At 32.6% G+C, this 24,817-nt stretch overlaps 1 protein-coding gene across 1 annotated transcript in view; it reads left to right on the top strand.

Moving 5' to 3' along the window:
- CSMD3 (CUB and Sushi multiple domains 3) overlaps nt 1-24,817 on the top strand; it is a 629,782-nt gene that overhangs the window by 367,141 nt on the left and 237,824 nt on the right. The window contains exons 16-20 of the mRNA XM_035317227.1: nt 2,235-2,429; nt 8,549-8,687; nt 13,162-13,349; nt 15,522-15,710; nt 24,554-24,670. Coding sequence (XP_035173118.1) covers nt 2,235-2,429; nt 8,549-8,687; nt 13,162-13,349; nt 15,522-15,710; nt 24,554-24,670 — 828 coding nt within the window. The remainder of the gene's footprint in view (nt 1-2,234; nt 2,430-8,548; nt 8,688-13,161; nt 13,350-15,521; nt 15,711-24,553; nt 24,671-24,817) is intronic.

Here is a 24,817-nt window from a genome sequence, read left to right as displayed (position 1 = left end):
TCAGATTCTTAATACTTCTGTAATGTAAGATCTGCAAAATCTTTTTTTGTTAACAAAATGCAACTTTTAAAAAGAAAAGTATAATCACCGTTTGCGAATATAACTAACACAAGCAATAAATATGTATTTGGAAATAATTATAGTCTTACTTCATACAAACTAATTTAACAATTTTAGTAAAAAATATGCTATCTTTTATACACACTTTTCTTGAAAGGGAAGAAGGCTATTTATTCATTTAAAAAGTATTTTGATTTAAAAATCATGTTATGATTTTTTATTTTTATTATTTATTATTTTTTATTATCCTTGCCAGAGCAGTGTAACATATGCATTCCTTTAATATACAATAGTTGTGTAATCAATATTCTTAAAAAGGTAGATATCATTTATAGTAACAATAAGAATAATTAAACATTTCCATTTTATTTTGTATACTAACATGTATGGAAGTTCTTCGTATCTTTTATTTTTCTGTAAAGATTATTTTACTATCATAATTATTGTGTGAGTGTCTTTTGAACCTTCTTGAATATTTGCACATTGTAGGAAGCAATCAAAGCATGAAAGCAAACTAATATGATTACCTTGTTTGATTTCAGTTAACATTAAATTGAATAGTCTCCTGGAAATAAAGTGGAACAAAATATTTTTCTAAATATTTAAGAAATTAATATTTCTTTTTGAATAATGTTTACATTTGGGAATTTTCATGAGGTAGCTTGGATACCTTTTGTAAAACTGCAGACAAATATTGTGAAAAATCATCTTTTTAGCATATAGCCCTATCTTCTGCCTGATGTCTCCTTCATATACAGGCATTCTTATGAATAAATCAGTTTAAATCATCACACTTGAGGAAGGTGGATATTGTGCTTGTGATATCTGTTCCTGCTGAAAAAAAAAACATTATTTTAAAAATCTGAAATTTATATGCAGCATTCTTTTTACATAAAACAGCAGAATATAATAGAGAATGAATGCATATCTTTTCTTTGAATTACATTGCTATAAATGTGATTTTCCTCACTTCTGGTATGAAGATAAATTTGTCTGTTCCCATAGAATCATAGAATGGTTTGGATTTGAAAGGACCTTAAAGATTCCAACCCCCCTCCAATGGGCGGGGACACCCTTCCACTAGACCATGTTGCTCAAAGCCCAACCTTCCCAGAGATGAGGCATCCACAACTTTTCTGGGCAACTTGTTCCAGTGTCTCACCACTCTCTGAGTAAAGAATATATTTCTAATATTTAATCTAAATCTACCCTTATTAAGTTTAAAATCATTACTCCTTGCCCTATCACCACACTCCTGGCAAAGAGTCCCTCCCCAGCTTTCCTGTAGTCTCCCTTTACTTGCTGGAAAACCACTATAAGATCTCCCTGGAGCCTTCTCCAGGCTGATCAACCCCAGCTCTCTCAGCCTGTCTTCATATGAGAGGTGCTCCAGCCCCTTGATGATCTTCATGGCCCTCCTCTGGATTTGTTCAAATATGTCCATGATCTCCCAATAAAAGGTGAATCCTACAGTAATAAACATGAACTATATTTGTTGCTGTATCTCCAGATATATACATGGATTTTTTTTTACTTTATTTTTTTTTTATTATTTATCTGTTCATAGATGAACATAAAATTTTGAAGGATTTGTACAAAACTTTGATTTTACTATTTATTTGACCTTAAATATAACCACATGGTGAAAATTTCAGATTTTCTTTCTTTCTCCAACACTACCCCTATCACAAGCTCTTAGTTTGGGGAAAACAAAACAAAACAAAAAAACCCATACTATAGAAATATCAGGCACACTGAAGTCAGTGCAGCTCTAATGAGTATTACAGTAAATTAAAAAACAAACAAACAAACAAATTGATTATATCACATACGCCTACCTTACTGTTCTGATGTAAAGTTCTTACCCATTCTGTCATTGGATATGATGGGCTGCTGGGAAGAACTTAGCCATCACAGACTGCCAGCACCATGGCTGTCCAAATTACAGTACAATTTTTGTACTAGTGCATATTTTCTGTTGTTGGCCAAGCTTTACTTTCCTACTGTTGGGTTTTACTAACAGAGTAAAATTTACTTACATAGTTTGGTTTTACTGACAGAGTAAAATTCTGACAAATTACTTACTAAAATTATCACACTATTTACCTTTTCTCCTTCCTTCCCCTGCCTTTTCCTTTTTTTTTTTTTTTTTTTTTTTTTTAACTTTTACACAGCATTTGGACATAACGAGTGCCCTGATCCTGGAGTACCAATCAATGCCCGGCGTTTTGGTGACAACTTTCAGTTGGGGAGTTCAATTTCTGTTATCTGTGAGGAAGGATTTATCAAAACACAGGGAACTGAAACAATTACTTGCATGTTAGTGGATGGAAAAGTAATGTGGAGTGGACCTATTCCTAAGTGTGGAGGTATGTATAATACTTCTTTCTGATTCATGAAGACTCAGTGTAATGTCTTTTAAGTTGTCGCTAAAGGGAATTCAAACTTTTGATAATGGATAGTAGAAGGCTTCTGTAATACCAACTCCATAATAAGGAGTCTAGTGAGGCATGAGCAATGAGATTCAGTGCTAAAACTACACCAACCATATTCATGTCTTCATTTTTAAATTCCAGTCCAATCAGTATCCTGATCAGCTTTGTCAATATATAGGAGAAAGTAATAGCAGGAAAAAAATCACAGTTTTCACTGAATCTGACTGAAATATATTGAAGATTTCTGTTCCTCAGTTTCCAAATATAAACATTAAGTTCAATTTGCCACTCAGTATTTAGTATTTAGTAGTCAAGACGTTTGTCCTTGAAATGCTTTTTTTTTCTTTTTTTTTTTTTTTTCAGTTATTTACACCCAGTTTCATTTAGAAGGTTTTCTTCAAAATACAACTATTAACTTCTGACTTCAAACATCATAAATGATTTTAAATAGTGAGCACTCAGCACCATATTAGATTAGAATGGAGAACTAGATCTCTTTTCAGATCTTGGGCAATGATATTTTAAACCATTAGAGGGGTCCTAGTTGTCTGTTGCACTACTTATGTTTCTTCTGTCTAGTGACACATAGCCTCTGGAAGATTCTCTTGACAACTGACCTTTCTCATTAAAGAAATTAAGTACTTCCTGTACATCACAACCTCTAAAACAATATTAAGCATATTTCTGTGGACTTGTTTATACTAAGAGGTATAAAAATATAAACGTTGCTTCATTACATTTCCTGTATTTTAATATCTTTTCACCTCTTAAAAAAATGCGACTTGATCAATGATGATATAATATGTGATTTATAAACAGTCTGTTACATTTTATGTTAAATAGCTTAAGTTAAATAGTTCAGATTTTCACTATTGAACTACCTTCCTAACAAAATTTGCTTAATTTTAATATATGAATGTGACTCCTTATAATATTCATATCCAGTTAACTTTAAGTTCAAAATTCTAGTTGTTTCATAGATACAAGATGGGTCTTCAAGATGTATCATCCCTAGATGATACACAGTCATGGACCTTACTTTATTATGATGTTTATGGAGCTGTTTAACACTGCTAATAAAATATTTAAAATAATGGGAATATTTTTAAGTGCCTTGTGTCTACACCAGAGTCTGAACCATACATTCTAAATGGTTCAGATGGCTCAAATGGTCTGAGACTCTAGATGGAACATAGACTGGAATCCTAAGGTTTGGGAAGCTGGTATATTTGAATTAAGTGTATTTATCTACTGCAGAATTAAGTATATTTTTAATGACTGAATATACAATTTGAAGACAAATGAATCTAATTTTAAGTTATTATTGTAATTACTTTGATCTGATGGGATGTCTCAAATTTTTATTGAATTCATAACACAATGCCATTTCATATAAGCTGAAGTCTGCTTGCCCTTCACACACCTCATCATTTCATTGTCATACATACCAAGTCAAATACGTGAACTCCTCATGCTGACCAGGAGATACTGAATGTGACTACTGTGAAGTTTTTTCTTTACTGCAGAAATGTCTTCTCTTACAGTATATAGGAGAGAACCATATAATAATCAATGTGGTACAGGTGGGTAGGGTCAGCATACTCATTTGTCAGGGCAATATGCCTGACGCACCAACAGGCAGGCTTTGCCACAGCCTCTGTTGGGGCCTCCCCCAGCACTGTCCATTGCCCAGGACCCCATTTCAGCTCAGCCTGGGGCTGTCAGTCCCTGCCCCTTCAACTCCTTCTTCATCATTCATCTGATAGTCACTTGAATGTCACCAGACCCTTTTTCTGTCACCAATCTAGTCCTGCTCACCTTGCTCAAATCATAGAATCATAGAATATCCCAAGTTGGAAGGGACCAACAAGGATCACTGAGTGGCTCCACACAGGTCTACACCAAAATTCAGACCATATGACTGAGATCATAGTCCAAACACTTCTTAAGCTCTGACAGGCTTGGTATCATGACTATGTCCCTGGGGAGCCTGTTCCAGTGTGCAACCACCCTCTCAGTGAAGAACCTCTTCCTGATATCCAGCCTGAACCTCCTCTGTTGAAGCTTGACTCCATTCCCTTGGGTCCTATCACTGGTCACCAGCAAGAATAGATCGGCACCTGCCCGTCCACTCCCCCTTGTGAGGAAGCTGTAGACTGCGATGAGGTCTCCTCTCAGCCTCCTCTTTTCTACGCTGAACGAACCAAGTGAACTCAGCTGCTCCTCATATGTCTTCCCCTCTAGGCCCTTCACCATCATAGTAGCTTTTCTCTGTACACTCTCCAATAGTTTCACAAAATTTTTGGACTGTTGTGCCCCAAACTGCACACAGTACTTGAGGTGAGGGAAGTGCAGAGGGAAGTGGGAAAATCACTTCCCTCAACCGACTAGCAATGTCATGCATTAGATGCACTAGATGGAGTGCAATGATGCTGTGTTGGTGAGGACACTAACTGCCTCTCTGTGTTTCATCACCCTTGACTCCTATCTTCATTTACCTAGAAGAGGAGTCCTGATTTTGTGATTCCACTATACATTTACATGTGGGATTCATGTCCCTGTGTCTTTCATCCTCCTTGTGTGAGGGTGATATGAAGGATTTTTGCGTAATCTCTTGTAATATAGTCCAGTTACACATGGACTGCAGCTCTACTTTTGGTCTACCTGCATAACTCATGCAATGCTTACAATGAGTAATAAGCTTTTGAAAAAAATAAAAAATAAAAATGTCTAGAACTGTGAACCTATGAAGTGTTCTGTTCACTTATTAGCCTGTCATCCTCAAAGTTTTCCTCATACTCATGCATAGAAATTTCCTGATTCAACTGCTGTACCGTAGGATGCAAGGAAATAGAAGTAAATAGAAATGGATTTGTGGGAATTCATAGATCAGGTCTGGTATTTTATTTTTAACCCACTGATAGTGGGTATAAATTTGCCAGCCAACCACCAAATAGAACTGGAAGAAAGAAAAGGGACTAAAACTAAATGAAAAAAAAAAAAAAAATGGGGAAACTGTTTTTTGGCAAGATGCCTGGAGAATTTTAATCTCTGAAAAACAAAGCTCTTAAAGATAAGACCAGTCACCCAGCTATTTTGAAGGGAAGGATTCTTGGATCTGGGAAATCAGCATGTGATAGTAAATGTCAGATAAAAAAAATTGCACTGAAGACATTAGGAAGAACCATAATCATGGGAAGGACAACAAAGATTTTCTTTAAACAATAGAAAAACAACAAAAACATCAAAGCAAAACTATTATGTTAGATCCCAAATCGAAAAATCATAGTGAATTTACACAATCTAATAAAGAGATATGTATTATTTCAAATGTAATTAATATTCATAGAAGCATTTTTTGTAAGAGTTCTTTTCTGTTTTCCAAATATAATCTTTAACAGTTTAATGTAAATTAAGTGATAAAGTGGAGCTTTGCAGAAATTTAGCAATGCTACGTGCCAACTATGGTAGTACACTGGCTCAGGATAAGACCATCTGGTATTACTCTTGTTAGTATATTTTGTAGTATATCCGCTCCATATGTATTTTGGATATGCTTAAGTAGTTGTATACAATAAAATGTAGTGATGATTAATGTTTTAATGTTAACCTTTCTGATTACTGATGTAATTCGTAGTTTAAATACTGTACTGGTTGACTGATAGTGTTTGATGAAGGTAGTTTGACAAAAGGACCTTAAGGTAAAAGTTGAGAGATGATATTTTAAGACAAGCAGGGAGGGGTTTGAACTGGGGAGACTAAAACTCTGAAATTGCATATTTAGAGATGTTTGCAATGTAGTTAGTTCTGAACTTTAAATTTTATATAGCTTTTAGAATATATATATATTTTTCCAAACAGTGGGAGAAAGAAGGGATATTATGTCCTTAAAAATATAAATTGCTTTTTTACAACAGTTCATCGTTTCAATACAGGACCCTGGTAATTCCCTGAGAAAAATAGAGATCAGATAAATATACGATAATTCAAGATCTTCAATTTGAAGGTGTGTCAAATGGAACAAAATTAAAACATTTTTGTAATGGAGAAGTACAGAATAATTTAGAAAATAACGTGTACAGTGCTGCTTCATCAAAATGAGCAGCAAAAATGCTTTGCAGACAGTATGAGATGTCTAAGAAAAAAAAATGTCATTTTTTTTTGAAAAATACACCGTTTAGTAAAGAGAGTTGCCAGCAATACAGTAAGACATATAAAATGTAGCACATTTCTTTTCATCATTGTGTAGCCCTGTATGCATAAAGAGTGAATTGAAAGAGTGCTGAAACTTTATCATGCAGCTTTTTTTTTTTTTTTCCCCAAAAGTTTCTGCCCTTTAACTGGATGCTTACATGCTACTAGTAATACTAAACTAACTAACTAACTAAATAAATAAATGTGTCTTCTGATAATTAAATACATAAATAGCTTTATGGATGATGGGCCAGTCTACCCTCAGCAAGTTTAAGGATGACATGAAACTGGGAGTGGCTGATAGTTTGTGCTGCCATCCAGAGGGACCTCACCAGGCTGGAGAAATGGGCATACAAGAATCTCAAGAAGTTCAACAAGGAGAAGTGCAAAGTCCTGTCCTCAGGGAGGAATGACATCAGGCACCAGTACATGCTGGAGGCCATACAGCTCGATAGTAGCCTGGCAGAAAAGAACCTGGATACCAGGTTGAACATGAGTCAGCTATGTACACTCACCACAAAGAAGGTTAATGGTATCCTAGGCTGCATTAGGCAACATTTTGCCAGCAGGTCGAAGGGGGTGATCCTTCTCCTCTATTCATCACTGGTGAGGCCACATCTGGAGTACGGCATCCAGTTCTGTGCTCCCCTGTTTACAGGAGATACATGGACATGCTGGAAGGGGTCTAACAAAGGGCCACTGACTGAGATGATGAAGGATGCATCATTTGATGCCTGGACTATCTCTCCTATAAGGAAAGTCTGAAAGAGCTGGAACTGTTCAACCTGGAGAAGAGGAAAATCAGGGTGGATCTGATCAGTATCTATAAATACCTGAAGGGAGGGTGCAAAATGGATGGAGCCAGGTTCTTTTGGGTAGTGCCCAGTGACTAAACAAGAGGCAATGGGCACAAACTGAAACACAGGAGGTTCTGTCTGAACATCAGGAAGCACTTTCCTGTTGAGGTAGAACACTGGCACAGGTTTCCCAGAGAAGTTTTGGATCTCCTCCTGGGAGATCTTCAGAAACCATCTGGACCTGCTCATGGGCAACCTGCTCTAGGTGACACCTCAAGCAGGAATGCAGACATCTCTGCAAGACCTACAGCTGTGCAGATTATTTCTGTAATTAATGCATCATTAAGCCATTAAAAAGCTTTGAATATGATTATCAGATACCTTGTTTTTGGTTGTGTTTTAATAGCTCATCTTTGCTTACTATTGCAGAGATAAATAGTACATATTGTTTCTAATAGTTCTGTTTGACTATGGATATTTTACAACATTTAAAACGTATTTGCCAAATGCTTCAAAAATATTAACTAATCTTGTAAAAATGGTAAGTATATCTGTTTCATGAATACGGAATTTGAACTGCCAACCTGACAAATATAATGTATGTGGTCTCACAGTGGATCCATGTCAAAGCTGAAATGACATTTTACTGATTTCAAGCTTAATATTCAACTGAAACTTCTGCATAGTTTTTTTGTTTGTTTGTTTGTTTTGAAGTCTCTCTGCTCATAATTAAAAGCAGAAACAATCCCAGGTTTTAAACACTGTGTTTTGCTCTATGTACTTTATTACAGTAAAATGTATTGTAGCTGTAAAAATACAGTATAAAAGCTTATGTCATCACTTTCTGAACAATGTTAATTTTATCTTAATTCAGTTCTTTATCTATAATTCAGTCCTCTCCATCTAATTCCAAGCTCTGCAGAGTTTGTCAGCTTCAAGTCTTGTTGCATCTTCCTGCAGCAGGATTTTTTAAAGTATAGATATGCTATAATGAAATTGGTAGTGAAGAATTACTTATCATAAGTTTGTGTTATTATACCTTTGTCTTTGTTTTATTTTTAGCTCCATGTGGTGGGCATTTTTCATCTCCCAGTGGAGTAATCCTCTCTCCAGGCTGGCCTGGGTATTATAAAGACTCCTTGAATTGTGAGTGGGTGATAGAAGCTGAACCAGGACACTCTATCAAAATTACATTTGAAAGGTCTTGGCTAATATTTTTCTTATTTAATATTTTCAATTTTGTTTTTATCAGAAGCAATAGTGTATTATCTCTATCATAAACTTAATTTTCACTTTTTCTGAAATCAAGAAATTCTATTGTTGGGTAGAATTTTGTAAAACATGTTAGTGCCTGCAGACCATGAATTTTATCTTCAGTGTAAATTCCACTTCAACGAACTGAAAAGCTTTTGAAATTCTTACTTTTTGCATATATTTAAGTCTGTCTGCCCTACTTAATAGATTGGTCTCTTTATAAAGATTAACCTGTTCAATTTGCTTGTAACTGTGTTACTGTTACATGTAATTATACTTACAAAGCCATTTTCTTTTTCTCAAATCTGTGAAATCTTCAACTCTGAAAATCTGAATTAACAGTCAAAACTGAATTAAATACTTTTTATTTATTTTTTAATCCCTTGTGAATATTTACAAGGTCATCTGATTTGATCTGTTTTTCTGAAAGGAGTGGTGCTTGCAGGATGGAATTACAGTTTCCCCAAATTATACTGCAGTTCACTTTTCCTATGTTTTGCCTGTTACATCCTTTCCTGGTTCAAAGGAAAGAAACATATTAGGGGCCTTACATTTCTAATGGTAGTAAGGATGCTGAATTTAAACTCATTATGAGAAAGCAAAATATGAAATATAATTAAAAAATTCCATATGTTCTACATATTTTAAGCATGTTCTAGATTATTCTTAATTGTAAATATTAAGAATAAATTGTAAGTATTAAGATGATGATCCAGGGAAAAAAAAAAAAAGTCTTTTGAAAAGTTATAATGCACAAATATCATACAAGTACTTCTCAGTTGCTATATATACTGCATCTTCTGACTGGTCCTGGTCACATTCAATCTGAAGAGAAGATACTGCTTCATTTTAATATAATTTCAAATTTATTTTAAGCAAGATATGGAAATAAAGATCTTCTGTAAGAAAAAAAAAATCTCGTGATAGGTTTAAAAGCTTTTTTTAGTGTTAAAGTTTACACTGTAATAATATGTCTACATGATGTTATATGCAGTTAGAGGACAGGTAATAGAAATCCTTCAGAAGTATTTCGTATCCTTATTATGAAATGAAAGCTAATCTTTAAAATACACAGGTGTTGTGAATCAGCTTAAAATATATATTTTTTGCTAATTAAAATAGAAAAGAGAAGCTAGCAAATTTTGCACAAATTCATCAGACTTATTTCAGTGATTCTGTAAATCAAAATGAAAATAAAAATGTTGAAAATTTCAATAACTCATATTTTTGAAAATAAAATATATTAGATCATTTGAAAAAAATATTTTTAATTAATATTCAGGATTTTAATTAAAATTCAGGATTTCATTTTCAACAGATTATGTTTTGGTCAGTCATTTAAAAATGAAAAGCATTTGCCTTTTTATTTTTGAAAATTCTATGTCAGCTGGATTTTTTTTCTTTAGACCTGGGTTTTAGTAAATCTGTCGGTCTCGAGTGTATACTTTTGGTTTATAGTGTATTAAAGCCCTGTCATAAAATTGCACAAATTCTGTTACTCTTGTAGGTAAGAGCAATAAGAACAAGATGTGATCTTTTCATTTCACAGAGGGAGCTCTTGTTATCTTTATAACCTGATCACATTGTCACACTTCCTCATTTTCCATTGATGCTCATTCTAGACAGTCTTGTTACTTGCCATAAATAGGAATGATTTGTATATTGGTGAGATGCAAAACAGAGTGAATTCAGATAGGTCCTATTTACAGATAGAGGTCTGTGTTTCTTTGCAGGATTGCATGTAAAAATACATCTATGTATGTTAGCACACATGCATTTAGAAATACAATTATATGTTTAGATGTAAATAAAAAATACTATGCGAACCTCATAATGAAATGAATGATCATAGTGTACTATATGCATATATAAATATATATATTACTTAGACTTTATTTTCCTTATAATTTAAATTGATGTTCTGAGAAATGGATATATCATCTTCTTTTGCAAAATCATTCTAGTCTGTTCTTATTCTGTTTCTTCTACTTGCAAACCTTCAGCAGGATTTTCCTAAAGACTGGAGGTTAATTTTGTTAAAATATCCAGCTTTAAAGCTATATTCACGTGGCTTTCCCATGTGATTTAAAAGTAAAAAAAACAAACAAAAACTCATATTTTGTCCAGTTCTTAACATTTCATCTTTGTCCTGAAAAACAAAGGAATATTATTTTTAGCCTTTCTTGGTGCAAATGCCCAGAGTTCTATGGTCCAGTAGTATTTTGATTTTGATTTATATATATATATATATGAGTAAATATGTGTTATACATGTTTAGCATCTTTACATCCTTTCTTTTTAGATTTTCCAAGAGAATGGGGACAATTCTTATACATGTTTCCTGCAGAGTGACACCATAACATTACTTCCAGTTTATCACTTGTACTGCTTAAATTCCCTTTTTTCTCTCTCATCTTCCCATGGTTTCTCTCTGGAGACATTTCATGGTACTGCATTTGATGCCTGTATGTAGTATTGTGTTCCTATGCCATGAAGCCTGACACACAGGTAAAAAAGAAAGAGAACTACAGGCAGTTAATAATAGCTATTTCTTTCAGTGCTTTCAGGGTGTTCATAAGGACTTTTTCATATTTTGCTTCAGGACTGTTAATAGTCTGACAACTTTACTCCTTTTACACAGTGATAATCCTATGATAATCTGTTGGATTTCTGTTGTAAGTCAGTAGCTATGCAGGCTGAGTTGAAATGATGAAAGTGAGAAATGTGAGTGCCATTCTTCATTGTAATGAAGTGTTTGTAATGAAGCCTAATTATGAGCCTTTAAATGCTAGGGATGTTAATCAGCAAACTACTGATTGGAGCACTAGTCACATTTGACTAATGAGAATACACTGTGTGTTGGGGTATTCTGTTTATATCCTGACACCACATAGGGTTGACAGGTTGTCTCAAAAACAAAAATGCATGTTATAAATATTAGAGCAGCTTTAGCTGTTCAAATAAGATAAAAAGTGTGCATCTCCTTCTCTATTAAAGTTTGTTTCACTCCTGTCTGTTTGACTGAACGTTGGAAAGTCCTCCATAAGAATAGACTTAACACAGCAATGAAGGCATCCAGGTTAATTTAAGATCAGTGGCTTGTTAAGGAGGAAAGAACACTGTAGTCTGACAGAAGCAAAGAATATTTTTTGATTTAGAAACATATCATTCTGAGCTCATGTGGGAACTAGCCAAAAAAATACCATTCATTTCCTCTAAATTTTCAGCTGTCTGTCTTCTAGGCTTATCCTGCTTTATTTTTTTAGCTCCCTATTATTTTATTTCTTTGCACACTTTTTATGTTATTTCATATGATCAGAATAGAAATAAAAGAAAACATGTTCTGGAGGTTTAATTTTGCTTCTCTTCTTTTGCCAGACTCCTTTAGATTTTAGGTTAAGACTCCTGGGACATAAATATCGAAACACGGAGTTCTTCAGTACATTGCTGTTAGTAATGCATTTCCTTGCATGGATTTCACAAAGCTGAATTAGGCATCTAAGTGCATCAGAGAGAGAGTTAGGAATATCTGAAGGATCCTGTTGTTAATGTTTTTCTTTCTAATGCTGGAAGGGTTTTTCAGTAATTCATCAGAGAGTCCATTAAAGGAATATGATTAATGTAAGATCTACCACTGCAAGAGAGAAACTGCTGTCAAAATAACAAACAGAGGTTTGGGACTAGTGATACCATCAAAAACAAGAAGAATAAGGAGGTATCTAGCAGCATTGTCATACTCTGTTTTTTTTTTCTTGACAAAGACAGTACACATGCAGCTTGCAAAGGGACATTTCACTTTGTAGTGCTTTCTAAGTAAGATTTATTTATTTATTTTTTACCTAACTTCTGCCACTACTTTGTGCTGAGCCTTGACTGGCACAAAGTGACAGGAGTCTCAACGAGGATTTAAGTGATTCTATCCCTGCTTATAGGTAATTTTGAGGGTAGGTGGTCAGAGTATGATTTTTGGTAATATAAAGTACTTTGATGATATTTGTGCCAAATGGAATAGATAAAATAAAGGAACACATAAATCTATCCTCTATATAATTTCCTTTATTTTTCCCTAAATGAAAATCATTATGTGATATAAAATACTGTATGGAAGTAATATTAATCTCTGCTAACAAGCCAGGATTTTTTTATTATTCTTTTAAAAGTTTCTTACTTTTGTTTACTTTTCTGCAATACAAACCTGCTCAAGAAGTTAAAACTTATTTTTCATCTTACCAGGACACTAACCTGAAATGTGATTATTGTATTAATTATGTAATAATATAATTGATATTGTAAAGCAGATATGTGGAGGAATAATTAAAATATTATCATCAGGAAAGAAGAATAAAAATCTGACGTACTTGCTATGTGTTTGGTTTACCTGCTTCTTATATTTGTACCTGTGGATGTTTCGACAATTCCAGATTTCAGACAGAACTCAATTATGATGTTTTGGAAGTTCATGATGGACCAAATTTATTATCTCCCCTTCTGGGATCCTACAATGGTACTCAGGTCCCACAGTTCCTGTTTAGCAGTAGCAATTTCATTTATCTTCTTTTTACAACTGACAACAGCCGTTCTAACAATGGATTCAAGATTCATTATGAAAGTAAGTCATTGTTTGATTTAATATCCTCATCTCTGCTTATCATGGTCATAAAAATATAAATGTCTAAATGCTCTGCCTTTGGTAGATTTCTGAGTCAGGCCTCCTATTTTATTTTATTTTTTTCAAATTGAGTAAGATTTGGTGATATGAAACTACCTTTTATATAACATATTTTTGTATGTATAAGACTGCATAAAATCAGAAAAATTATGAAATTGTAAAACAAATGTCTGAATTACTGACCTGATTGATGGATCTGAAATTCTGCTAATAGGAAATGTGATTAAATTAATGAGTGGAAAAAGCAATTACTGAATTGCACGATTATGGATTTTTAGGGATCTAAAAACCTGTATGTGATTTGTTGATTATAAATTTTGTGTAGAAGTCTTCTTTTCCCTTATTAAAGTCATATAAACTACAGTGTAGAAAGTATCAGTAAGATTTCATATTTTTATGAAGGCATAACATTCACATAACTTCCTATATTATCATGTCATTTACTTTTTGTTGTTCTAAATATATGTTTGTTTTACCAAATCATATTTTCATGTGAAAAATACTTTTTGTAATTACTGTCATCAAGAACACATTGTTATCTATTTCTGTTTCACACTTACTGGGACTACCACCAATGAATTTTCAGATGTTCTTAATTTTTTACCATATTTTTGACCATTTACGTTATTTTTGTTCACTAATGATAAGGATATTAAATATAATATGTGGACTTTGCTACTTAAAATTTTGGCTGCTTTGAACTCCATTAAATGCTAAGTTCTGGCATTTTATCCCAGCAAATCTACTATTAGATCCAAATTTTTGTTAAGTTTTGTTAATTTTGTTAAGTTCTCATCCTCTATGAAATTTGAGGGATAGTTATCCTTACACATTGGGAGAACTAGATTAATGCTCCCAGCAAAGACCGTTTAATTCTTAAAATAATTGGCTAAATGTATGAATGGTAGAAAAATGGTAGAAATTACACTTCAGGAATGTGAACAACTAAAAGAAGAAAGCTGAACTTACTAGAAGTACCTCTATATCTACTCATTTAATTAACTAAATTTTGAAAGGAAACCTGAATATTCTTTTCAAATGTATGAATTCTTCAATTTCATTATAAATGCATTTTCATTAAAAAATGAAACCCCATTCCAGAGTTATGCTTTAAACTTGTGAAGAATGAAAGTTCAGTTTATACTATACTATAGAAGAATTCTAAAAATATGCATCTTTAATATTTTTTACACTAAATAAATTATTTCCAGTAGCTTTTCTGCTTAGCATACGTTTTATGTACAGACATTTAGTACACGTTACTTCTGTTCAATTTTTATCACTTCTTTGTGTTATCACTTTTTTATCCAGTACTGTTTTCCTCTTTCTGGATGATAATAATGCTCAACGATTCAGTGTTTTTCTCTTCAGCCAGCCTATTGAAAGCTGATGTCTTTTTTATTTATTTATTTATTTATTTATTTATTTATTATGCTATTTTTTCTTTCCACGCTGTTTTATTTTGTAAAGAAGGATATCCTATGGCTTTTGTGTTGGAGTTTTTGTAGAAGGAAAAAACACCCAGAAGATCCTACACCAACTGTTCCTTCTAATTTATTAACTCTCAGTAGTATTCCTAGAGTTTCTTGTTCTTTGTTTTCCCCCAATTCTTTCATAATGCAGTTAATATTCTAAAAGGGAAATAATGTAAAAGGTTTAATATTTTTGGCACATACAAACATCCTCCGTATCAAGTCAGCTAATCTTCACTTCTTTTTCTGCATTTTTGTCTCCCCAATATCTCACATATCAAAAAACATTAGGTTTGAAAATAATTTATGTAAAAATAATTTCTGTAAATCATAGCATAACATTACTGAGGATCAACAAAAATTTACACTTAATTATGCAATGCTTATTGTCTGCAATATCAGCAGAATGCAATTCATTGGCTATAATGACCTACGGTGGTGACACAGAGAAACAAATGTCAAGGATAAATCAATTAAAATGGTTTATAATTGCTTTATAAATCACTGAAAATACTTTATAATAGAACCTTCCCCCACACCACCTCAGTACAGGGAATTACTTAGACAAACAAACAAACAATCAAACAAATTGTTTTAAACTTATTTATTTATTTATTTATTTATTTATATTATAATCTAGGTGTAACCGTTAATACCTACTCTTGCTTGGATCCTGGCATACCAGTGCATGGACGCCGTTATGGACATGACTTCTCTATAGGATCCACTGTCTCATTTAGTTGTGATCCAGGTTATAGGCTAAGTCATGAGGAGCCTTTGCTGTGTGAGAAAAATCACTGGTGGAGTCACCCACTCCCAACTTGTGATGGTAAGAATGAATGGTTAAAATACATAGTACCTTGAAATTTACACATTTTGCCAAAATATTAGTCAAATGACTTAAATGGAGCTTAAAAAAAACCCTCTAATTTTAAGAAAAAAATGCAGTTGGACAAAATGAAGGTTATATATGTCTATGTGGTGAGATATTTAGTAATAAAAAGAGAGAATGATATATAAATGGTTGGACAAGATGATCTTGGGGGTCTTTTCCAACCTTAATGATTCTATGATTCTATAATTCTTTAAATTGGAAGATTATTGAAGATATGTATATCTGAATATATGTTACCATGACCTAACCGATTACCTGTTAGTTCAAGGCATGTAAGGTTAATGTGCATCTTCTTGTAAAGACGTTGTTACAAACTACACATATTTATGGTTAGATATCCATCTTCGGTGTTGATATACAAAACATGTTTATTTCTACCTGACTTAAAAACTGCATTTTTTTCCAGTTTGATGTTGATCACTATGTTCCTAATTTGTTAACAAAACTTGTCACCCTTAAATTACTCTAAGAACTGATGAGTGCCACATGATATTTGATGTTTGTGCTTAAGATTGTTAAATGAGACAAAAATGGTATCAAGTAACATTTTTTCATATATTTCGGAGTTGCCAGCATGTCATTACAGAATCTCATTGAAAAACTAATAATTTCTGAGAATTATTCATTTTATGACATTTTTCCTCTTAGGGTAATATCATAAAAATCTTATCAGGAATAATTCACCCAATTTATTCAAAGGTAGTATTTATTAAAAAAAAAATCTATTGAATACATAAATTCTATGTAAAGCATGTGATAATATATTTTTCTAGAATTAGCGTCTCATAACACTCAAGGTAAAAACTGAACTTGAAAGAAGACTAAGAAAAATGTTTATTGAATCATGGATGTGTGACTTGCCATGTGTAAATATAATAGTTTTCACAGTATTTCATTCTTTAGATTATGGAGTCTTTGAACAGTAGGGTCTTTCTTAAGCCTTTAGGTTAATTAGTTAGCAAATGTTTCATATTTTATATATGATTATGTTGAATATGGAAGGGTATGATGATACCAGAAATTTGTGGTGGTAGAAAGGAGAGTGAATAATCACTGTCCTGAAAATGGTACTCTGTTCAGCAAATCTAAAGGATTCTGTTTCTTAGTCTAATTCTTGGGATGAGAAATTGCAGAGTTCCAATAGCTCACAGGCAGGGGGACTATATTTGGCTGGATAGGCTGTAAATAGAAGATGTGGCTTCTTATGTTGATAGGCACTAGATGCTAACCATCTAAAACAACCAGTATTAACACACTCCCTATGAATACTGTGCTCTGCTGTGAAATTAATGTACGTATTGTGATGAATTTCTTCCTCAAGATGCTGCACTAGCATACATTCATTAAGTAAATGAGTTTTTTTTTCTTTAGAGCACATCGCTAAATGGCAATTGTCCATTGAATAAATATGCTCTAAAGGCAGGATTGAGAACATTTATTCTAGTAAATTTAATCAATTCATGGTTGAACTCATTTTAATTTTATTGCTGAATTTCTTCTCTAGTGAAATGTTTTTAAATAGGATCCAGAGTCCTTGCACCTCCAGGGAAAAAAGGGCATTTGCTCAATGGGCTGTAGGTTTCATAAACTACGAGGATGGCTCTATATTAACCATGCCACTAATAAACACATTGGTAACTGTTCCTGCTCATTTGTTATATTGCTGTATCAGTTTTTGGGGAGCTGGGTTATTTCTAGATAGTTAAAAGTTAATCTTTTAAAAGATAGTTAGTCTTTTTGACAATTACATCATGTAGCAACAATTGTGCAAACAAAACATGACAACTCACGAATGCAAGTGCTTTCAAGGAGAAAGGTATAGGAAAAAAAAATAGATTTTTCAGATCTAGTTCTTCCTCAGAGTTGAAGACTGCATTGATTGTGATTGTATTCTTTGAGGCTAATTTTTTCATTAGGTGTTTGGATATTACAGATAAGCATCACAAAAAGCTTATCCAGGAAGTCACACTTCATTGTCTATAGGAACATTTAGAGGGTACTGAGAATAATGGTTTAAAAAGAACAAACAAAACAGCTGTCTCCATCTGTAAAGACTAGCCTGAGGGATGTATCATGACAGGTTGTATAATTCATTCATATCTGAATGATTGATACACATGAAGGATTTTATTGGTCATTTCCTTAGTTTTGCTTTTTATGTGTATCTGTATGGACAAGGGATGCACAGTCAGTGTATTGCACATTGCTCTGTGTGTGTATACATACATACACATGCATTCACACATTTATATATGTATAATAGCAAGGCATTTCTGAAATACTATTTTTAGAGGTCTCTGCATATAAATTTTTTTATATATATTATATATATATATTATATATTATATATATATATATATTACCTATAGCTGTTCATGCTTTTCAAAGATGAATAATAAAGGAAATAATAAAGGAAATATTTTCAAATTTTCTCATACAAATATGATTTAGTCCAAACTTTTATTCCAGTAGTTGAATTGCTTTCAGTTTTCAAGACAGCAACTCCACTGTTTTAAAATATGTTACACAACCACAAAACTAAGAGTAAAACCTATGATCTTTGTCCAGCCATCAGTCTCTTCATAAAATGAAGTAATTTGTAGACTATAAGAAGATTCTTTAACAGTCCTTCAGGGGAAGTGTGACCAATTTCTGGACAGCTGTATTGACAATATATATATATATATCATTTCTTTTAAAAAGAAGTGGCAGTGATGAAGGCCTCAACTTCTGAACTTTTGCTATATTTTTCCTTCTTTGTCTCATGGGTAAAATGCTCTTACCTTTTTTTTTTTTTTTTTTTTTTTAATCCACACAGAACAGAGAAAACCTATTTGTATTACTCTATAATTATTTATTCTTAAATAGTCCATCTGCAGATGCAGTTTGGTTTATATACTCTAAATACAGGGCACAATACCTAGGAAAACAAACATGCAAATAAATAACAAATATTATTTTCTAATAAGAATATGAACAGGTCTTTCAAAAACAGTTGCACTTAAGAGAGAAAATAGATGTTTTTGAGCTTTGTTTTGAAAAATGTTACTTGTTTTACATATATACCATTCCTATCTAACATCCATGTATGATTTACTCGTTATGTATCTATCAGTACTCCCTTGAATTTGATTGTAACTCTTCCCAGTGCTTAAGTGGCAAATTTTGACTTATTGTGTACTTTCTGTTTGAATACTATAATAGAAATTTGCTTTTAAAATGTGAATATTTGTGAGAAAACCTATATCAACATTATACGAAGTATTATATTAATCCCATTAAATATGTCGGGAAAAATTACAGTAAAAGTTTAGATACTTAATTAAGAGTATAACGTGCTTTTTCTTTTCTTCATCATAACATGAAATTAATTACTTAATAATTCTTATTAGGTATTTGGATTAGGAGTAAATATTGGCATGCCACTTAATTTGCTTAAGAAAATGAATAAATAGAGAACATTAGCAAGAAAAACATTCAAATTAGATGGAAGACATTCAATGATTATATTGAAAACACCGAGATATTCTAATGAATTACCAAATCTGACTTGTGCAGTGTCACGAGGAATCTATCAGGGAAATCTGGCAAAGGTGTGACATTATTTTTGTAAAGACATCTCTAAGCTAAAATCAATAATCTTATTAAAATTGCAACTGTTAAAATTTATATTCAATTGCAAATATTCAGTGTGGTGGAATCTACAATTGTAGTGTTGCATGTCCTGATCTGTTTTAGATTTAAATAAGGAGATAAGGATACAACAGCTTTCATTATGAATAATCTAGACTTTATTATGCTATTTTCTTGAGTAATATAACTCAAGTCCAAAGTTTCTTTCAGGAAGCTGTTAGTAAGCATTTGTCGTCTATATTGTTATTTTATTTTTACTCCTTGCATGCATTCCATTTTAAGACATATTATATCTACTGTAAATAGGGAAGCCAGATGCTGAAATTTCTTTATCTATGAAACACAGTATGTGATTCAAATTGCAATTCACTGTTTCAATTTTTTTTATAATCTTTATATTTATAATCTCTATCTTTATATTTCTGTTCTATAATCAAATTACATATTAGATGAAAACCAACTTAGAATTAGTTTATTGTTTGGAAGTTAGAGACAATTAAACAGCTGAATGCAGTGGGACCTCTGTGTGTGTATATTTGTATATAGATTTATATTTATAAATACGCCTCCACATACAATAGGTTTATCTTTCCATTCTGTGGTTCTTCCTGATGTCTCTTTCTTGCTGATGCTTGAAACCTTTTGTAAAACTAATCAGTATTACTAATCAATTATAAATTTATGCTTTCTCTTCCATCACTGGAAAACAAATAGATTTCATTTATTTGTATTTATATTAAGTTCATCTTACTGAAAAAATGTCTTTTTTTTTCTTTTTTTTTTCTTTTTTTTTCAGAAGCTTCTATTACGTATATTTTCTCTTTTTTTTGAGAAAATTATGATAAAGCATTGCATGTTAGTTTTCATGTTGTGGTTGGTGACTTAGAGATAGTCTTTTAAAAAAACTTTAATTAAATTTATCTATTAAAAAGGTAGGTGATATCAGTTTAAAAGGTGGAAAATATTACTAATTCACAAATATCATCATCTTCAGTCAGGCAAAACGGGTCAATGTTTTTTTTTTTTTTAATTTATTTTTCTGTATTGTTATTGAACACCATATGTTGAAAGACATTGATACATGTATCTATGTAGAATGTGTATTATTTTCTTTTTCTTTAATTAAATAACAAGTATGTTCTTTTGACAATTTTCTGTCCTTGGATGTGGTCAACCCCTTTTTTCTTGATAGCTTCATATTATTGCTATACCCTTCATGGCTCTGAAGTAAACTTCAGTTGCATCAAAATAAATTTAATTTGAAATTAATAAATAGTTACATAAAAATAAGTACATCATTTTTAAATAGGTCATAAACCTTTTTCAAAGACCTCAGATGATAGAGAACATAGTTAGCGGATGCTGAGTTTTATTTCATGGTATAAAATAAAATAAAATAAAATAAAATGGTAAGAGGTTCTTCTACAAAGAAGTGGTAAAGTGTTATATACAGACTGACTTCTGCAGGAAGAGATTATACAGGCTTAATTCTGCAGCAAAACATAAACATTTAAAAACTAGAAGTGAGGACACCTGCAAAAAAATGGGAAAAAACAACAACAACAACAACAAAAAAGCTTATATGAACAGAAATGTTACCTTCCTTGCTTATTAACTGCTGCCACATTTTATTGTAAAGAGTCCTAGCAATATGTTTGTGTAGCACAGAGGCTGTGACAAGAAATATAGGTAAGTACTTGGAATAGATAATACAGTAGTCATAGAGACCAGAAATGTATCTTTCAAGAGTAGGTTAAGAAAGCTTGTCTCATTTACGTGAATCAAAGCCAGAGCCTGTCATGCTTTGCCAGTCTACCAAAGTGAGTCTCCAAGATGGAAAATAACATAATGACAGTTTATAATAAGAATAAATGGGTGAAAATGAACCATGAATAAATTTAGGCTAGAAATTACAAGTCTATTTCTAGTATGGAACAGTGATTTTTTATAATAATAGGATGGATGAAATATGACCTGAAATTGAGCTTAATGATTTTATCAATGACATAAGTCAGGTGTTTTCATTACAACTAGTTATGTATTTCAGGGATTTAGCATGGCCTCCCACTGAGACACTTCTATGTAGCCTGAATAAAGGTTCTAAAATTGTTTGGGGAAAAAAAAAATATATATATATATATATAGGGCAATTTTCTAAGCTAGCCTTGCTTGCTGCCACTCTTCCTTGTGACTGGTTGGTTACTGAGCAAAAGGAATGAAGTTATGATCCATTACAACAAAATTCTTCAAGCAACCCAATGCTGTAAGAATCTTATTTCACTTGAACAGCTGGCTTAGTCACTGAATTACACTACTAAATTTTAATCTTCAATCGCATTTAACCAAGACTTACTTCATAAGCTGTTACATCATTGCCCATTATCACATTGTTATAGAGGTACTTTTTCCTGTATACATGCAGATATCTATCTGTATTACATGCATATATTTTTTTTTGTCAATTTTTTTGTGCCTTGCCCTTCTCACAAAACACAGTAATAAGTAAATAAATAAAAAGATTAAGGCATTGATTGAGTTGTTTTTCTTACATAACAAAGAAATTGTCATGGTAGCAACACAATAAATGATGATAAAAAAGAACACATTTCATGTACCCCATTTTCCACATTAGAACACCAGGCTAGTGCTTCAGTTATTTGCTTATTTATTCATTATACTTTTAGTCTTCCCTGTTTTAGTCTGTCTGTCTCCATATATCAGACAATGTGAAAAGAAGGTTTCTTATAGAGTCTAGAAAAATGTGTAAAGAGTATCTTTTGCTGTTTTCATTTTAACATGTTTCTGTTTTCCTTTACTTTCAAAAAAGAGTCAGATACTAGTTGTGATATTTTACACTCTGGCTGTTTGCCATTTTATCAGGACCAGTGCACATTTTATATTTTAGATCTGTCAACTTGGCTTTGTTTGGTAACATGCTGGTCCCTTGATGCCTTTGTTTGCCATCTGCTAGCCTTCAGTTACAGTGAATGCCGTAGACATTTTGTAAGCACTTGCATTCTTGAAAGATTTTCCAAACACCCACTGTAAAATACATTATTTGTTTGGGCCGTTTCCCATGATTATAAAAATTGATTGCATTTTCCATTGCAGCCCCTTTTTAATAGGGCTGACCTAAAGTGTGGACAAAGTAGGTAGTTACCATCAGAATCTGCAATAACATGCTGTTATAACATGCCCTGATTCTATTTTGCTAATGTCTAAATATAACAAGATCAGATGATAACTGACCTCACTGGATCTTCATCAGAGAAGTGAAGAGGAAAATGAATATGTTGGGGCATCATTTCCCTTTGGCAAATATGATGAGATTGGGCAGTAGTGCTCCTAAAATGTTCTATTTCAGTCTGTGGTATTGTATCTCCAACTTTCTAGCTTGCAATCTGGCCAAAATTGGCCAAAATCTGGCTAGAAAGCTGGCAGGAAAAATAGCACACACACACACAATAAATGATGAGACTACCCAGATAAAAATACCTTTCAAACAGAAAGTGGTTAGCTACAACAATCAAACCAATTTAGCTAGGCAAAATAGGATGTTATTTATTGAATGTGTATATGAGTAAGGAAAAGACTAAAGGTTACAGGTAATAGCAACCTTTAATTGTCATAAACTTTTTCTCATAAATGGAGTAGAGTTCCCATCAGAGTGTGGGTGACTTTGAGTTTGTTTCTCTGTCTTCTCTCTCCAGCTAAGGCAGCAAAGATCAGGAATATATATTCAGTGTTTCCACAGTCTTACTGTGTACTAGCATATAGGATAAAATGTATAGTAACAATATCTGAGTTTCATTTATTTTCTATAAAAATCCTGTAATTAAGTGTATACTTCTTTATGTTCAGTACCCTAAAGGGGGTAATATATAACGTGCTAATAGAGCATGTTATAATATATAATAGAGAGTAATATATAATGTTAACATATACATATAAACAACCAAAAAAAACCCACATAGTTATGCATTTCATAATTTACCCTGTCAATGTTTAGCAGAAATCATCACAAATACAAAACTGAATGTGTGAGGATGTTGTTTGAGTACTGTTATTATATTGGAAGTGCAAACTTTTCCTGCCTTCACGATTTATACTATGTTTGAGTGCTATGTTTGTAGCTGCTGCTGATGTTCAAAGAGGGGCAGAAGCATGTTATACAAGTTAGTGCTGGTGGGGCAGCCTCTCTGAGAAAAAAAAAAAAAAACAAAAAAAAAAACAACAACAACAACAAAAAACATTGCTTCTCCAGACTGTTACAACTTTCTTCCCTCTTCCTTGCTCATGTCCAGGAAGCACAGATATGAGATACAGGTGAGCAACAGCTTGGAGAGCAATGAGGTGAACCGGAATTGATAGCTGTATCAACTGGAATTGCAGACATGCAACTGCCATCTACTTGTCTCCCAAAATGCCTTTCAACAGTTTTTCAAAAGCTTCTGCTAAAGTTTCTGCTAAACTTTATGATTTACAGTGGAAGTGTTGAATAATGGCTTGTGTTAATGGTGAATTTTGAAGATATTTATGGCAGTTTTGTGATTATTTTACTTTTGTATTTTGTATTTTGTATTAATTCAAGTGGTAATTTAATTTTTATATTGCTCAATTGCTGATTACAAAGTCACTATTGATACTATAGAATGGCTTAGTCTTATATTGGAAGTTGTCAATTACAGATGTAGATGCATGATACACTAAAGGATGTCATGCTTCCCTGCATTAATATTACCACTCAGTAATTCTTCAGTACTAAGGTCTACTCTACTCCATTTTAACTCTCCAGCCTTAGCACCTGGCTAAAGTGCTGTTGTTTGGTTCTGTATTTTCTGCCCTCATCCTCCTGCTGGACTTCTGAGATTCACAGAATCACAAGAAAGTGTGAAAAAAACAGATAAGGAAACACTTTCTGTTTTATTAATAACTACCAAAAAGCATGTTTAGTATTCTTTGATTTTGTTTCCTTTCATACTGTATTAAATGGACCATTGTCCATAAGTAAGATTGATGAATCATTTGATCAACTAGTTTAAATAAAATAGTTTTGTTCTTTTTTTTTTTGCCTAAGCTGTATGTTCTATATTATTTTATTAATATACTATTCATTTGTTTATTTGTTTGTTTTTTAATTCTAGCTTTGTGTGGTGGAGATGTTAGAGGACCTAGTGGGACAATTTTATCCCCTGGTTATCCAGAACTTTATCCAAATTCACTGAATTGTACATGGACTGTGGATGTTACCCATGGGAAAGGTAAATACATTGTTTACTCTTTTCTCCTCCTTTTTTTTCCTTTCTCTTCTCTTCTCTTCTCTTCTCTTCTCTTCTCTTCTCTTCTCTTCTCTTCTCTTCTCTTCTCTTCTCTTCTCTTCTCTTCTCTTCTCTTCTCTTCTCTTCTCT

The sequence above is a fragment of the Oxyura jamaicensis genome, chromosome 2, assembly GCF_011077185.1.
Source record: "Oxyura jamaicensis isolate SHBP4307 breed ruddy duck chromosome 2, BPBGC_Ojam_1.0, whole genome shotgun sequence".
Lineage (NCBI taxonomy): Eukaryota > Metazoa > Chordata > Aves > Anseriformes > Anatidae > Oxyura > Oxyura jamaicensis.
Note: the sequence above shows the minus strand (reverse complement) of the source record. Positions and strands in the feature narration are given on the sequence as shown.